The following is an 18,382-nucleotide window of genomic DNA, read 5'->3' on the forward strand; positions in this document are numbered from 1 at the left end:
TCAAATGGTTGCAATTGATCAGCTTGCATGTGTAATAATTCACAATGCTTTACAAAACCTCTCCATGGTGTCTGTCATTCCCAGGGCTCTATGTGGTCTGTGGAATTCCTGCCCTGAATTTATCTATTTCATCCCTTTAAAACTATAGGCATTTATAAAATTTTTCTCTGCCATCTCAGGCTGTTTCAAAATATCCATGCTGTTGTTTCTCTTTTACTGCTCCAATATGTGGGTATAAACAATGCAGGAAGTATTTGAAAGTCTTACCCTCAACTTTTTAATTAAAATCCTTGATTAATGAGGTGGAAAATATGCATAATGTTTATAATTTCCTTGCAAGTGGCAATACGTGATAACAGCATGGAATGGATAGGTGAGGATCTAAGAGGCAGGTGTCAAATCTGACTGGTGTGAAGAGATGGGAAAGACACAGAGCAAAGAGACAAACAGAATCATCAAAGAATATCCAGCTAAAATAGTGAAATTTGCTCTGAGTGGAATTATTTCAGCTAAATGCAGGCATCTGGAAGTTAGACATCTGTTTTAATTAAGCCTGATCCTCCATGGCTTCCTTTTCAGCCAGTGGGAAGAGTGACCCACCTGCAGGTGACAGGATTATTGCCTTGGAGATTCTTGTTTCCTCCCAGGGAGCTAAAAGAGGGCTTTGGGCAAGCAACTTGTCCCCAGCCTGACTGCCTAAAAGGCTCTTGCTTTTAGATCTGCTCCCTGTCTTTGGCTGGTTTCTCTTAGAAGTTTTTCCCCAATACCTGTGTGCAGGCTGGCAGTGTCCCCTCTGTTTTGTTGAGATGTCAGCTTTCTTGCTGCTGAAAGTGTAGCTCTGACATGAGCTCTGTCAGTTTGCAGTAATGTTGCTTCTTTGGCACGTTAATAATCAGGCAGTTCCTGGACTCTGTATCTCTTTCCTACCTGTAGCAGTACCTCTATTAGGCAGTCTTGTCACTGCACATCTTCTCTTCTGTCATGTCAGGTCGTGTTTGGAAATGCCCTAAAGCCTCCTTTCGTAATAAAATCAGGTACTATCCAACTATCCATTAATCTTCCAAGTAGAAAAGTGTACAAGGTCACAGAGCTAATTCTGCTCTGATCTCTGGATGTATCTTTCTTAAAAAAACCACAAAAACCACCAAAAAAAAACCCCAAATATAGATTTTCCAAGTTTTTCCTCATTCTCCCAATGAATGTGACTGAAGGAAATTGGCATGTTGTGTCAGAGCCTGTGGAGGTAAGGGTGGTCTGACTTCTTCCATGCAGACACTTCCTTCTTGTAAAAAGATACAGTTCAGATCTACAAAAAATTTCAAGGCCTCTGGCTGCTGTAAATTAAACCTAAACAGCACAGCTGGGAATCCCTGAGGTTTGTTGTTCAGAATACTTTCATCATGTAAGCTCACCAGGCCTTAGAGACATCTTCAGCCTTGCGTAAATGCTCTGGGATTTCAGAGTACGCTTTTCTAGGATAGCCCTTGAGGCACACTTGGGAGCATTTACAGAACTCTAGAGAGTCCAGTTCTTCCAGCATTCATTGCTCCAGATGAGCCCTTCTAAGAATCCCTAGCTGTGGAGACCTGGTAGCTGCAAAGACTCTGGTCACAGCTGTCATGGTGAGGTTGCCCTGGAATTGTGAATTTGAGCAATCAACCTTAGGACTTGGTACCAAGATTTGCTTTCAAAAATGCATGTGTGGGCCGCTCTCCTGTGCATATGTGGGTTGTGTGTCTTTCACAAACATAGAATCCATCTGCCCATCGGCGTAGCTTCAAGTTCTCTGGAGTCACATAAGATCTCAGTAACTGTATTTATATATTGAGTTTGTACTTAGATGATTTGGCTGGCAAGAAGAGCAAACTATCACATCTCTCTTACAGCCAGCAAAAATATGGGATTTACAGTTTTCCATTACTATTTCCTTAAAAAGAACAGGCATCAGGATGAACATAAAAGTTATCTTGTACCAAAAAATAATTAGAACCACCACCTTTACAATGTCAAAGTACACTCAGAACTTACAGCTGCCAAATGATTTCCAAATTACTGGTAGCTTGTATTAATTGTGTTTCTAATCCAAAATGATCAAATTTACAACAGCCATATACTCTCTTCACTATTTTATAATAGGTCAGTATTTCTCTGTTAATGTCAACTTTAAAATTACATTTCATTTTCTGAAGCCCAGGAAGTGCTTGGAAAAACAGTCTGGCTTTTCACTCACAAAGCAGATCAAGTGCAGCAGCATTAGTCAGCATTTCTTTTTCAATCTGTACATAATCCCATTATATTTTAGGTAGTGCCATCAAAGCATACAATACTGAGCAGCAGTCCTACAGAGAACAGCCCTTCTGCAGTCTGTGTCAGTTCACATCTTTGGCTGCTTGTGAACCATGGAATATCTTGGCAGAAGACTTCAATTAACCTAAAGCCTCTTGTTAAAGCATTCATCTTACTTTGCATCCCAACCTAATTCTGCGGTGTTTTCAAAGCGTACTTTAAAGACAATCCTTAACTCTGATGAGTCACAAAAAAGTTTATTTCGTTCTGTGAATGTGTGTATTGATTTCTGCAAAGCCTTTTAATTTGGGGATCTTCTGTCAATGCAGCTGTTTGCTTCCTGTGCCATGGCAGTCTTGACAATGTCAAGATCCTGCGACTTTTAAGTGAAAATTTCTTAAATGGAAAAGAGCAAGGCACTGTTCTGTGACACTGAGACTTAGGGGCAGTATCTGTATTGCACAGACTTTAGCTTGGAGCCCGAAGCCAGGTCTTCTGCTGTGGTGATTTTTATGTGCTATAATGCAGGTGCAGCAGCAGTGATTCAGAGCAGTGTCTGAAATGTGAAGGGGACGTAGCAGCATGCAAAGCAGCTGCTCTTATGACCTGATGATGGTTAGGTCTTAACAAGCTATGCCCAAAAGGCAGTGGAAGAGCACACAGGGAAATTTGCAAGTTCACGGGCTGTGTGATGAAGGTTGGAGAGGACTGTAGAGAGAAGGGGAAGGCAGATCTGCTGTCACCATGTCCATACTGTGTGTCACAATTGATGAGGTCTTAGAAGAGTGAGTGATTCAATCATTTCACTGGCTGAAATGGGCAGGCATGTAGGAGCCTGCCCTGGTAGCCTTGTGGAGGTGTGTTGGCTCTGCGATGGCACCCGGGCAGCTAACAGCGCTGTAGCAGGGTGTGCTGTTGGAGGATACTGACACTGGTCCTGCAATCGTGTTCAGCCGTTCTCTCGCTGTTATGCAGGGCAATTGATTGCATCTTTAAAATAGGTGTTCACCTTGTAACAGTGCTGTATTTTCTGGGTTGGTTTTCTCTGGTACACTACAGATAGTGTCGCAGTCAGCCTGGCTAGGCTGCTGCAGGCAGTAAAAGGGGACAATTCCGCTTTCCTGTCTACCTGTTCCAAGCGAGGTCCTTCCTCAGAATGTGTTGCCCCAGCTCTGCAGAATGCTGAAATGGTGATGGTGGCATGGCTGAAAATTAATCCTATGAAAATAAAAATTGCTGGATCAATCAGATGATTTAGATAATCCTGAGGCTTGTGATTATTGGTGATGACATATAAACAAGATGGGACCGTGTGTCTGGGGTTTGGGGGGGAAGTTAGTGAGGAAGGAGATGTTTTTCCTTTTGAAAGCAATCAGGAGACAGAAAAACTAATACACTAGAAAATTAAATTGTAGTAACTCAGAAACCTACCTGGCACTAACAAGAGTAGGCCAGAGATTACTTCATACAGATCATGTTTGAGAAAAATCACAAGTTTTCCATCCAGTCAGCCGGAAGACCAACTGCAACAAAATGCTATGGTGTAAGGAGAATTAAGCTCATAGTAAGGAAATGCAGAACTCTATAGGCTCTTGCATGAAATCTGTTTATCATTTTATAAAAGAACAGGTGAAAAAAAGACATGTTGAATTTACTTTAACTCAACATGAATATGTGAGAGATTGGCATTATTTCTCCCCCCCTAATGAGCCCAAAGTAAGAAATTCCTACAAGAAAATAATTAACTGTGAAAAATTAAAATTTGTAATGGTATTGTTATCAAAAATCTCTGTAGATAATAACATGAAATATGCACCTAAATGTACTGTGTTGTCTTATTAACATATTATACAGTAATGTGAAGTATCTTCTTCAGGGTGGTTTTAGTTTTTATAGCATTAAAGAGTCTCCACGCGCACTTCAGTTGTCTCTGAAGCTGTTAAACCAAGTTCATGTCAGACAACTTGCAAGATTTTCCACTTGGATTGAATATTTCTGTTTCACTGTGTCTAGCACAATGTGTGCTCTGCACACCTGAAAACAGTTTCAATTCCTTCATGTCCCAAAGGAAGGTGTCAACAAAAGATTGTCTTCTGGAGACACTACTCTTTCATATGGAAAAGGGAGAGTTTAGCTCAGCATTGACAATAACAATGGAAATTCTCTTCCTTATGATGTGGGTTCCAAATAAAATAAATTGTGTTGGATTGACCCGCAGTCATAAATTTTCCAGTCTGAAATACATTGCATCAGTTGCCAAGGACTGAGTTGACACTGGTAACTTATTTTAAGACCCTTTTTATACTTTTTAGGAGACAATGAGAAAGAGATTGAAGAAAACCAAAGGAATTGTCCTTGGAGAAGCAGATTTTTTGTGGGGGTTTGTGTGACAAATTAATTCTGGAAATAGTGAAAAGATGAAATTTTTCCTACCTAGATGTGTAAATTAGAGCACTTATCCACCTTCCCTTTACACTAGATGTAAGGAGAATCAATCTATCATGAGTTAAGTGTCTAGAATAGTCACAGCCTTTTTTAACTTAACATTCATGCCTAATGAGTTATGTTCTATTTACAGGTTTTATCTGGGGTGAAATTAAACAGATGTGGGATGGTGGACTGCAGGACTACATTCACGATTGGTGGAACCTCATGGATTTTGTAATGAACTCCTTGTACTTGGCAACAATCTCCTTGAAAATTGTTGCATTTTCAAAGGTAAACTCTAAAAAAAAAAAAAAATCAGCAACATTTTAAAGATAAATTAAATCAGGCTTCTTCAATCTTTCATCTGTGTTTGGAGGTCCTGAGGCTTAGCAATTCAAGAGATGTATGATGTGCTTTGTGAATCTTCTGCAGCAATGACAGGAAACTAGACAAATATAAGAGCAAACAAAATATTGGGTTTTATGCTTTTTTCTTCTTAGCCTGTGCAATTTTTTCTTATTTTGTCCTGAACTGTCATACTGTTAAATTCTTGAGAAATTAAAATGACCTGTAATATTTTCTAATGCTTGCATTTTATGTTAATCCTTGATTTTTTAAGTGAGAAATTATTGCCCCTAAGACAATTTTACACAACTTTCAGACAGGTCTACTGCCAAAATATGTAGTCAAAATTGGTGAGGAGAACTAAAGAGCGAAATTTTAATTTCTTTTGAAAATTTTTTATAAATGCAACATAAAAAACTAAAACTGAGTGGGATAAAATGGTCATTTGTGGCTGGGTGTTTATTTTTACATTCTTTTCATAGACTTTTTGTGAAAAATCTTGTATTTCCACTGTTTTAAGTATCTTCCAGCAGAACAGCCCTTCTTTCCAAAGGCATAGAACACATTGTGTGGACATTTTGTATGTATTCCACATGCATACATAAAATGATAGAAAGTCCTCATAAAATGAGATATTTTGAGGAAAAAAAAAGTGCAAGGAAACCACATATGAAAGGAAATTGAAGCATTTTTTAGCATTTGTCATAGAGTTCTTACCACATCCAAGTAGAGATAAGCCCATTTTTACTGGCCACTGGGATCAGCATCGTACTTCAGCTTTTTCAGGTTCCCTGCCACCGGCGATAATTTATAGCTGCAATAGTACTATGTGTGCATGGGAGGAGAGTCCCTCCTCTGCCAAGATGCTTTTGTCTGGGACAAGGAGAGAGCCATCGAGTAGCCTTGCTGTTTCCTCTCCTCAAACAGCAGCTGTTCTTGCTGCAGCCCTGCCACAGGCATGGAGGAGCTTAGGAACTCTAATTTATGTCACATAGGTCCGTGTGTCAGCCAGTCAGGAGCAGGGATGAACAAAGACCCACAGGTCATGTGTTGACACATCAGCCTTCCTTGACAAAAGGTTTCTGACATGCTGGATCTCTGGCTGCAAACCTTTGGAAGTCTTCTGATTGGAAGAAATTTGGAGCCTGAAAGAGGAAGGTGCTCCAAAGAGTGGTGAACTGCCATTCAAAAGCTAATGAAATGTCTTTTTACACACAAAGATCTGATGAAGTGACTAAAAAATGAATAGTCATTTCACTGTCCCCTGAAACAAAGCACACAGTTCATTTAAAATGGATGTTTCCAAAGCATTGGCCAATTATTCACTTCAGAATAATATTGATTAGAAGACATTATAATCCTTTCATCTCCGAAATGGCTTCTGGTTACAGTAATCAGATTCCAAGGTGACAGTATCTGGGATAATGTGCATCCATTACTCTCCAAATTAGTGTGCACATTTTAATCATAATGAATACAGTGCTTACAAAAGCTGTGCTAGTCAACTGAAACACATGATGAAGTAATGAACAGAGGAACATAAATGTGATTTAATACCTGCCACGTTCCTTCAAATGCCTACAACAGAGTTCCTTGCCACTATGCTAGGTGAGATTTAGAGGATGCCATGTGTAACCCATATGTTTTAATGTAAAGCTTTAATTTTCTTTTCCTAAGCATTGTGAGTCAGGTTTTTCTAAGTTACAGGTCTTCTGTCTTTACTGAACCAAACATATAAGGTCAGTTCTTAGATTTATTCTATCTTCTATGGATCAGTTCCAGCCACCCAAGGAAACATTTTAACCAAGTCCCTTAAATAAAATTAGGAGTGCTATGCTTCTGCATGATAAATATCCCCACAGTAAAATACAGTGTTTATTGCCTATTTAAGGCTCTTACTGATGCAGTAGTTAAGTAGATGGATATTATCTAGAGTAGCTGATGGGGTAATGTAATGTAAAATTCACCAAAGCATATAATTTCAGGATGAGAGAACTGCTAGGATAACTCAAAGTAACTGGTTTCATTGCCAGTATTCAAATAAAATAAGGACATCTTATAATTTTCAATGGCCTATGGTTTATTGTCTCTGTATCAACATGTTAGGTCTTCCTAAATTATCCAGTATATCCATTGAAAATGCTCTCTCCTCCATAAAAATATAATGATAAGTTAAGTGCAGTGCCAACATGTGTGCAGGATCTTCTTGCTTTCTCTTAAATACTTGTTAAACCTGAGCATTGGACCTAGCGCTGCTTCTTTCCAGTTCTGCTAAAAATCACATACAATCTCATATTGCTGATAACATGCCTCAGCTACTGATGTGAAGATCTAGTAGGGAAACAAATTCCTATTCAGGGCAAGAACTCTTAAAAGTAGCTAAAGTACATTATTTATCTCAACATTTACTGGCTTAATGATCACTGTGTCAGGTCTACTTTTTTTAGGAGTAAATAAGATTGTATATCTCTCCTGCCACCAGTTCTGCCGAAGCCAACATATACCTGTTTGCATTGTAAAGTTGTTTTGATTGGTATTTTATCAGATTCACAGACTAAATGTCCATTTACACAGGCAGATTAATACCTCTCCACCCTGAGAAATTGTGGACCTTATTCCTCAGTGTAATTACCATTCTAAAGCCATCTCCCTGCCCCCCTTCCTCCTGCTGCTTTGAAATTCCACATAATGAATGCAAAGATTGGTGCATACATTTTAAAATAGGAAGAGTTCACATTTACATATGACTTTTCAGGAAAGTATTTGAAGTACTTTTCCTGAAATAGATATGATTTAACTTGTCTCTTTGTGACCAGAAACAAGGGGGTCATCTTAGACTGAGGTCCAACTGCCCATTAAACATTCAGGTAGCTTGATCTACAAGTCTGTTTGATCTCCCATGGTGCTTCCAGGAGATCAAGAGTTCATGCCTTTTGTTTTAATGGGAAAACAGTGATCATTCAGCTCTTTTTTTCTCACAAATGGTTCAGATATTGAATTTGCATTTTAGTTCCTTTGACTAAGGATCCGGGATTATTGCCTTGTGTTCCCTGGCTGACATTGCAAAAGCATCATATATTTACCTTGAAACTCTACTGTTTATATGCTGCTCTTCCTAATTGTCATTGATGTACTGTGTAAATTTCCTTCAACCACAGAGCCAATAATGGGTGTTATTTAATCAAATTAAGTGATGGTTGGCTTTGTTACAGGTCAAAAGGTTGTGTTTGCATTTCCAGGGGGGACAGAAATTCATCAGGGTCACCAAATAGAAGACTGCAGAGTCTCAACATCATGATTTACAGCAAATACAGTTTTGCCATGTTTTCTCATACCATTTTCTACTCCTTAGAACAATATTAATTTATTTATCCTGTGTAGAACAGGACTTCAACAAACATGAGTGAGAGAAAAAATACTTCAATTCTATGTGGTTTGACTCTAAGATATATTTTTTATTCTTTTTTCACTGTTCCTGGTTTTAGTATACCTAGTCTTTTTGCTACTCTTCTGTATTTTCCTTTTCACATGGAAGCTGCTTTTTTCTGTAGGGTTTTTTTAAATATTTCTAGATTCCTTTTCAGCATCCTCTGCTCTGGTTAGTGTAATCAAGAGGGGTTTGTCATTAGAGACCTCTCATACTCATTATTTTCTTTATATTGTTTGCTGTCTTCTTGCTGTTAGTATATTTCACAGACAATTTCCAAACTTATCTCTCAGGCCTTCACCTTTCTCACTTTTTTCTGCCAAGTATTTACAGTCTTTTAAATTATGTTTCTTCAACACTGAAATAACAGCCATCACTCTCTGCTTACGATGGTGACACCTCTTGAATTCTATCCAAACATGCAGGAAGCACTTGGGCCCAAAGAAAGAAGAGTCAGTTATGCTGAAATATCACAGTTGTGCCTTTGATTTCCCTTTTACAAATAAAATGTCATTTGATCTTTTCTTAATGTTCGAACAAATCAGTTTTGTGTCTTTATCCAGGACATCATAGACACAGTTCTTTTTTCCTCATCTTTCTGCTTGACATCATTTCTTCTAGAAAACGTGACATTGGAAACATCTTGCCTGACTACAACTGTAAGACAGTCTATCCCCTTCCCCAACAATCAATGAGGAGAAAATGAGAAAATGAAAGAGCGACTCACCATGTGAGATATTTGCTTTCCCACTACTCTAGAAATTCTGCTTTCTCTTTGCTGACTGTAGGAGTAGGTGGCAGAGTGCAGATATGGCTATCCGCACCTGACTTGTTAAACTTGATTCTTCTTGCCTTGGTATATCATGTGCTATACTTGTTCAGGGTCCTGTAGTTCCAGGTATTTCTCAGAAGGGTATTTTCTTAGATTTCTCCCAACTCCCCCACATCTGCAACTTCCGTGGAAACTGCCACTACTTGCCCTCACCTAAAATCTGTCTGCAGTTTGATGCTTTTCATTCTCTACCAAAAACTCCATCTCTTCCCAGTTTCATTAATTTTCTTTACATTTCTCCATTATTGTATTTTACTTTACTGCCCCAAGACACCTTTTGTACTTTTCCCTTATCGGAGTTTCTACTGCACGGTCCAGTACCAACCTTTGCTAGTACAATTATTCCTAGTTATTTAAAAGGTGCAAGTTTTCAGCTGTGAGGGTTATAATGTGCCATGAGAATTTGCAGTAATGTGCAGTAAAATGTTATTCAAAGAAAGCCATTATAGGAATCATGCTGAGGAGTTTTCATCTCTCTCTTCTCAAAAGCACTAAAAATAATTTATTCTGCTTTTTCTTCTTGTTTTATCTCTTAGGTGTTGTCTCCAGTAACTAAATTCTATTTTCTGCTGCCTGTTTTTTATCACTGATCTTGAATCAATCAGAACTGGATTAAAGAGCCATAGTGGATGGAGTAGATGAGCATAATCATTAGGAAGAGGATAGTCTAATGAAGAGAGTACTGATCTATGATTCCAGCAGGTCACTGCTCTGTAGAGAAAAAATATCACAGGTGAACTAAATGTAAGGCTGAGTAATTCTTAATTCTTTAATGGGCTTTTTTTCAGTTTTTCAATTCTCATCCCCCAATCCACAAACCTGTCTGCTGCTGTATGTGAGTAAATGGCATTGTGCCAGGGATTGCTGCCAGGCACTGGGACAATTTCACATGCATACCATTTGGTTGAAGAAACCCTGGTGTGGGGCCTGTGCCAGCTGTTAGTGTCCAAAACAATGCCCAGGTCTTCTTCTCAGTTTGGATCACAGAATCACAGAATCATAGGATGGAATGGGTGGGAAAGGACCTTTAAAGGTCATCTAGTCCAGTGCCTCTGCAATAAGCACAGACATCTTCAACTGGATGAGGCTGCTCAGAGCTTCATCCAGCCTGATCTTGCATGTTTCCAGGAATGGGTTATCTACCACCTCTCTGGACAACCTGTTCCGGTTTCACCACCCTCATCATAAAAAGTTTCTGCCTTATATTTAGTCCAAAACTGCTGTTTTTCAGTTTAAAACCATTAGCTCATTGCTATTGCTACAGACCCTAGTGAAAAGACTATTCCATCTTTGCTATGAGCCCCTTTTAGGTACTGGAAGGCCACAAGATCTCCCCAAAGTCACCTTTTCTCCACACTGAACAGCCCCAACTCTCTCAGCCTTTCCTCAGAAGAGAGGTGCTCCAGCTTTGTGACCATTTTTACTGCATGCCTCTGGACCAGCTCCAGCAGTCTATGTCTTTCCTGTACAGAGGATGCTGGAGCTGGATACAGCACTCCAGGTGGAGTCTCACCAGAGTGGAGTAGAGGGACAGAAACCTCTCCTTTGGCCTTCTGATCCCACTTCTTGTATAGCCCAGGAAAGGGTTGGGTTTCTGGGCTGTGAGCATTCATCTGCCAGTACCTCAGCTCCATCTCCTCCAAATCTTTCACTCCCCAGACTGTCTTGGTACTGGCAGCTGCCCTGACCCAGGTGCAGTGCCTTTCACATGGTCTTGTTAAACCCCATGGTGTTCCCATGGGGCCACTTCTTGATCTTGTCCTGGTCCCTCTGGATGGCATCCTGTCCTTCAGGCATATGAACCACACCACTCAGCTTGGTCTCATCTGTAGACATGCTGAGTGTGCCCTCAACCCCTTGGTCCATGTCATTAATGAAGATGTTAAGCAGTCCCAGTCTCAGTACAGATCCCTGAGGGATGCTACTTGTCACTGGCGTCCATTTGGGCATTGAGCTGTTGAGCATCTCTCTATGGATGCATTCATCCAGCCAGTTCTTTATCCACTGAACTGTCCACCTATCAAATCCATTTCTCACCAATTTAGAGAGAAGGTTGTTGCAAGGGACGATGTCAAAAGCCTTACACAAGTCCAGACAAATGACATCTGCAACCCTTCCCTGGTCCACTGATGCTGTCACTCCATCATAGAGCACCACTTGGTTGGTCAGGAAGGACTTTCCCTTGGTGAAATTGTGCTGGTGCTTCAGATCGTTGTACCTGCCCTCCATGTGCCTTAGCACAGCTTCTAGGAGGATCTGCTCCATGCCCTTCCCAGGCACAGAGAGGAGGCTGACAGGTTGGCTGTTCCCAAGGTTTTAATTTCTCCCCTTTTTAAAAATGGGCGCAATGTTTTCCTTGTTCCAGTCACTGGGAACTTCACCTGACTGACAGAACTTTTCAAATATGAGGGAGAGTGACTTGGAAACTACATCAGCCAGTTTCTTTAGGATTCTGGGATGCATCTGATCAGGTCCTACAGACTTAACATGTGTTACTCAGGTGTTTCGGAACCACTCTGACAGTGATCACCTTCTTTGCAGGGTGAGTGTGGTGAGATGCTGTGATACCTGTTTATGTGGTGTCATCTGGCCCCAGTGACACAGGGAGTCCCTTTCCTTACTGCTCAGGGCATGCCCAGCAGCTCTGAAGGTGCATGTGTGTGGTCTAGAATAGGTAAATACAGATAACACCATAGTCCCCATTTGAAATCTGCTTTATATTATATTATATTATATTATATTATATTATATTATATTATATTATATTATATTATATTCTTTTTGGAGGGCTTCCTAGCATAGACTCTCTTATCTGATGTGTTCTATAAAACAGATCAATGAGACCAAATAAATAATAATGAGTCTGATATAGTAGTTAATCCTCAGTTCAAATATCTTTCATCTTCAATAATATTTTTTTTTTGGTAGAGCGTGAACAGAAGTCACAGTTTCAGGGGTCAGACTCTTTGATAATGAGACACATAGGCAGTTTGCCATGGTTCATTAATAAACATCTTTTTCATCATTCGTCCAGTATTAGTGATTAATTGAAATGCTTACTTGGTGATTGAATGTTTTCTTCCTACTTGCCAGAGCTTTTGTGGGTTTCTATCCATCACTGTCAGCCCTGCCCTTACCTTCAAAGAAATAATTTACCTGCTTGTACAGCTGGAAATTTCTGTAATTCTAAAAAGCAAGGTGCTCAAAACTGTTCCTTTTGCAGTGTCAGAATTTTTAAACTGTGAAAATTTTTGCTACTGTGAAAATTTATTGCGATATCTGCAAATTAATTGAGCAGCTTATGAAGAAACTGACATGCTTGTTTATGCATCAAAATAGAGGAGTAATGTCTTCCCTTCTGCTTGTTTTCAGTACAGTGGGTTAGTTCCACGGGAGAGCTGGGACATGTGGCATCCAACCCTGGTGGCTGAGGCCCTGTTTGCAATCGCAAACATCTTTAGCTCCCTGCGCTTGATCTCGTTATTCACTGCAAATTCTCACCTGGGACCTCTGCAGATATCTCTAGGAAGAATGTTGCTGGACATTTTGAAGTTTCTCTTCATATACTGCCTTGTGCTGCTTGCTTTTGCAAATGGATTGAACCAGCTGTACTTCTACTATGAGACAAATGAACCTGGCAACTGCAAAGGAATCCGATGTGAAAAGCAGAATAATGCATTCTCAACGTAAGTAGCTATTAATTTCTATCCTCCCACTCTCCCCAAATATTTTAATCACTTAGATGCTGTTTACAGAAAAGATCCTCTGTTTTCTGTTGGTATTACAGTGGTGTCCTGACAAACACATCTAATATTACCGTAATAATTAAAAAAAAAATTAACATTTCATGACTCTATTAATGTTATGAATGTTCACCACATATCACAGTGAAGTCTCTACAATTCAAGATATCTCAAAAGATATGAGGTAGAATAGAATAAGAGGAAGATAAATGAGACTGGAAGTTCCATAAGGTCACCAGTTCAGACCTTGCTCATCCAGGCAGCTGACTCTGCATTTCTTCCATGTCTACTTGTGGGCATTAAATAAGTCTGGTGTTCTAAAACATGAAGATTCCTTGCAAATATGATAGGCTGTAAAAAAAATGCAGTCCCAGATTCTAGTGACTCTACTCCAAACAATCAAATTTCTAATTTCTATTATAAGCTGTTTCTTTTTCTTTCACTTTAAAATCAATTTTACTTCATTATAGTTTTTAGTTCATCTGTAGTACCAAAACACTACCAAATGAACACAAATTCTCTTTTCTTTCACCTTTCAACCTGAATCAAACTACTGCTATAAATGTCTGTTCCCTATTAAGTTCTGTGTATCTAGGCTTTTAAAAAAATATATTTATTACCAATGGCTTCCTTTTAGAGGAAATAACTTTATAAAAATAGCAGCCTTTATATCATCTTAATCAAGTAACTTTTCTCAGGCACAGCATATTTATGTTATATAATAATAACACCTATGCAGGTTTAAAATTTATGTGATCTGAACAGAAAAGGACACAGAAATTTTTCAGAACTGAGCACTGAGGGAAGCAATATTCATGGGAGAAATAGTGGGGAGTGTCAGAAGGTGATGTCATGGCAAAATGTGATGCTTTATGTGCTCCATACTTTCAAAGAGCAATCTAACCAGGACTATTCTTATGACACTACAGTGTAGCTGAACACAGAACAAAAGGGGAAAATTTTTCAATGTATCTAGCTGCAGAGGATTATTTTTTAAAGTTAATCATTGTGACTAGCTTCCTAGATGTTGCACAAGTGTCTCTAAGGGAGTATCATATGCTTTAGGTATAAAAACACAAGTTTCTTTTTAGAGCAGCATGCTTGTCTTTTTTGTGTTTCTCTTCTTTATAAAACAAAACTTATGCTAATGATAATAATGCCTTTCTAATTATTCAGCTCCTTTTATCTCAGTGGCTCTCAACAAATCAGAATTGAATAATGTGAGGATACCATACTTCTTTCAACATCTTAGTGAGACACAAAGATTACTTTTACAATCATGAGTGAATTACTTTTGGTTCCTTATTTTACCCCTTATAGTTAAAGCAAAGAGTCAAAGTACTTCAAAAGAAGGTGTCCAACATAACATCTCTGAAATGATATTTATCTCTCTGAAGTTTGAACAAAATCAGCCTTTTGCTTGCAGGCTTATTTATAGATTCTGTATTGTATATCTAGAGGCCCAGATTTGAAAGACTAGGTCATTGTTTCATGAGAAAGATATTCCCTCTACGTTGGCTGCACTGTGATGTGTCATTCATCTCAGTCAAGTCAAGAACTTTTGTGTGTTTGGGGAGGAACTGAACAATCTGAGAACTAAATGTGTAGCTATTATACAGCTATTCCTTCTGGGGTTTGTTTTTCAGGTTATTTGAAACACTGCAGTCATTATTCTGGTCTATATTTGGACTCATCAATCTCTATGTGACCAACGTGAAAGCGAGGCATGAATTCACTGAATTTGTTGGGGCCACCATGTTTGGTACCTATAATGTAATATCTCTGGTTGTTCTACTCAACATGCTAATAGCCATGATGAATAACTCTTACCAACTCATTGCTGTAAGTTGTTTCTTATTTTTAGATCATTTATAGTATATACACTCTTTCTGTTCCTGCATTCAATATTTCTGGCAGTAAAACACTTCACAGGCAGAGTAAATATTGCAATTTACTCTGATTCTTTTGCACTGTTCTGGAAGGACGAAGAAACCAGATCCAAGCTGGATTGGGTAGAGTGAAATTTTCCCACAACACAAAATTTCCTCACAAGCCCAAATGGGGAAGTGGTGAAGAAGCCAGCTCATGGATTGAGGAGGGTGTCCTGATGCTTCTGGCAAGTGATGTGGGCTACAGCCCTGCCCAGGCTGCACTGTGCAGGACCTTTTCTTAGAAAAAGACTGCCCAGGATTGTTCTGTCTCTGCTTCATTTCAATACAGTGTATTTATTAGCATTCAAAAGACTGCTATTTTATTTTTTTATCTGACATGGATATACAGTTAACAGAAATTGGGTGCCCATGTTCCAAGGACCCTGCCTGTTCAAACAAAAGGTCGTGTCTTCTCATTTGACAGCGTCCTGCTTCCTCCTTCAATGAAAACTGTCTTTGTCATTACCAGAGCTATTGGCAGAGTTTTATTTCTAAACTGTCTATTAAGGAGACTAAGAGAAATAAACACTGCTTCATCATATGATAATTCAAATATGATCATGCAGAAAGCAAACAAAAGAAATCTTCATGTCTTAATATTTTAAATATGCCTTTTTTCCAATCTGGAAATTACAAGTGTTTCCACAAAAGAAAAACTGACCACCTGCGTTTGTCCAACTCCAGTTGTCAGTCTAGTGAACCGTGTCACAACATAGTACCACTCACCAAAACTTGGTGCTTCATTTTCCTGCTACAAGTTCTGAATTGTTGCAATTGTTACTGTATGGCCAGGACTAGACCCGTAGCTGAGGTTCTTGGCTATCCAAATCTAACATTAGATTAATAATGTTTGTTTAATGATTAATAAACTTATTATTCAGCTGCTAGGATTTAGACATCTTTCCATGGACTTTAGCTTTCATTTTCTGAAAAATTTCAGAATTATGCAATGCTATATAGGTTCCAAAAGAAATGAAATTTCAAATAAAAATAAAAACCCATCCCCAAACCTATCCCAAATACAGAATTCTGAAGTAGTAGGGAAAAAAAGAAACTTGACTCAATAGTTTTAATAGTCTCATGATTTGTTGGATAACCTGTTTGTGAATTTTGGGGACTGGTAATTTCTAAGAAAATGCATGAGCCTTGCTGACTTGTTGCAGCTGCTGCAGAGCAGCATAATTAGACTGATCTATGTGGAATAATGGCGAGCTGCTATTATAACAAAACGTTTCTTCCAGAAATGTAGAATTTCTCTGCTTGTAATTATCTTTTCTGTTTTTTGAGAGACTTTCAATAATTTAACAGCTTGTTACAGGGAAAGAAGTGCTTATAAGTAGATACATACTTTATATATCGAACGTCTCCTTACTGAGGTAAAGCAGCTCAGCTTTGCTTTGTGTTGAAGATGGACTGTCAAAAGATGGCAGTATTTTAAAAAGACAATTCATTAAGATTTCAAGATTGTTCTAGCTTTAGTTTTTTCAGATTTTTGTAGAGGTTTATTTTGCCTTCTTAATTACAGCAATATCTATGTTGATGATGTGTTTCTTGTGTGCAGGATCATGCAGACATTGAGTGGAAGTTTGCTCGAACAAAACTCTGGATGAGTTACTTTGAAGAAGGAGGAACTCTGCCCACTCCTTTTAATGTCATACCAAGCCCGAAGTCTTTGTGGTATCTGATCAAATGGTTATGGAGACACCTTTGCAAGAAAAAAATTAGAAGAAAGCCTGAAAGTTTTGGAACAATAGGGGTAAGTTGTGTGGTTTACTCTGCCTAGTCCTCCTCTTTGCTATATAGATGACTTTTTCTCAGCTTTATAGAGTGTCTGACCAGTCAAATAATGTGCATATGAGTCAGACAATAACTCTAGCAGAGGATGTTTACTTTTTACATGCATGTCAATGTATTTGAAGAGAAAGCATCATCATATCCCTGTACAATAACAGTATGAACCATGACTGTGCTTCATCTACAGATAGTTCAGGAAAGATTAAGAGCAATAAAAAATACAGGAGATCGAATGTGTATGCTTGTCTGTCAGGGTCAGAATTGTTGGTTGCTAATCCCTAGTTCAAGTGTCACAGTTCAGGTATAATTAAATATCATGAACCAGAAACTCATGTATGAAGTATTCATCATGGGATATTCTCTGTGTCTCTGTCTCTCTACATGGAATGAAATGAGTTTGTCATAAACACATTTTCACGAAAAGCTGTTACCATTAAAAAAATTTTTCAAAGGTGACAGCATTTACTTGGACTTGTTTTCTTGAATTTAAAGGTAGAGCTATTTCAGAATCCCATTCTGAAATCATACCATATTCCGATACTACTGATTAGCAGTGACATTTCTAGGGGAAAAGAAAGAGGGGAAAAGACACACAAGGCAACCAAGAATAGTTCTGCACCTGGATTCAGCAGATGCCTGTGTAATATCTCAGCTACTTACTTTCTCTGGTAGATGCAGTGGATAAAACAGATTTGAACTTTTCCCTTCTAACTTCATCTACTTGAGATACCTCATTCAGCAACACACTTTTTCTATAATGTCAGTGCAAATATTCAGGCAACATCCTAACCCATCAACAACTAATCTCTCTAGTTATGTTTTCTTCAGTTCCCGTGAGTGAGTCAGTACCTCTGTAACTAGACTGAATTTAGCCAGCTCTAGTGGGAAGAAGACTGTTTGGGATAATTTGTGGATAATGGCATTTTTTCTATACCAAAGTCATTTGATGAATATAGATGTTTCAAGACTCAGATAGTCAAGCATTAAGTGGGAGTATGGGAGTCAGGTGTGGGTAGGGGGGAAAAGAAAGGGGTATGATCCTTGTGCTGTTGATTCTTATTAAAAAACTTCCATCCATTTCAAAGAAGTCAGGGGGTATGACACAATTATTTGATGGACCATTACTATATCAACCTTTTCTTTGTGTCTCTTCCCTATTTCTTGATAAATGAGTAACAGGTTTTTCCTACCTTTTCTGCTGTCATATGCTGGAATGCAGTTTAATCTCTAAAACTACTTGGTGGAAAAAATTCACATGCATATGATAAAGAGGAAAAGTGGCATATAAAACTAATTCACAATTACTATGCTGATAAATGGATTTTGTCCTCTTTGTAGAAAGCTTCAAATCAGGCTTATTGCAATATATTGATATTGTCGGCCAGTATCTAAATTGTGAAAGCAAAACTGTTTCATTTTGATGTCATATTTGTACATAGAGGAAAGAAAAAACCAGGAAAAAAATCTAATAAATATGAGCGTGATATTGAAACAGACCAGTAATGGATGAGAAGAAACACACTGAAAAAACTTTAAGAAAGACTAACAATGATTCATATAGAAATTTTAAAGAGAACATTAACTAGCATGAATGGTG

The 18,382-nt window shown here is 38.5% G+C and overlaps 1 protein-coding gene across 1 annotated transcript in view; it reads left to right on the forward strand.

Annotated features, from left to right (window-relative positions):
- Nucleotides 1–18,382, forward strand: part of TRPC4 (transient receptor potential cation channel subfamily C member 4) — a gene marked incomplete at its 3' end in the record, with an annotated part of 126,363 nt that overhangs the window by 98,751 nt on the left and 9,230 nt on the right. The window contains exons 5-8 of the mRNA XM_084227086.1: nt 4,865–5,004; nt 12,690–13,003; nt 14,707–14,902; nt 16,553–16,747. Coding sequence (XP_084083212.1) covers nt 4,865–5,004; nt 12,690–13,003; nt 14,707–14,902; nt 16,553–16,747 — 845 coding nt within the window. The remainder of the gene's footprint in view (nt 1–4,864; nt 5,005–12,689; nt 13,004–14,706; nt 14,903–16,552; nt 16,748–18,382) is intronic.

This window comes from Fringilla coelebs (genome assembly GCF_963513975.1).
Source record: "Fringilla coelebs genome assembly, chromosome: 2".
In the NCBI taxonomy this organism is placed as follows: domain Eukaryota; kingdom Metazoa; phylum Chordata; class Aves; order Passeriformes; family Fringillidae; genus Fringilla; species Fringilla coelebs.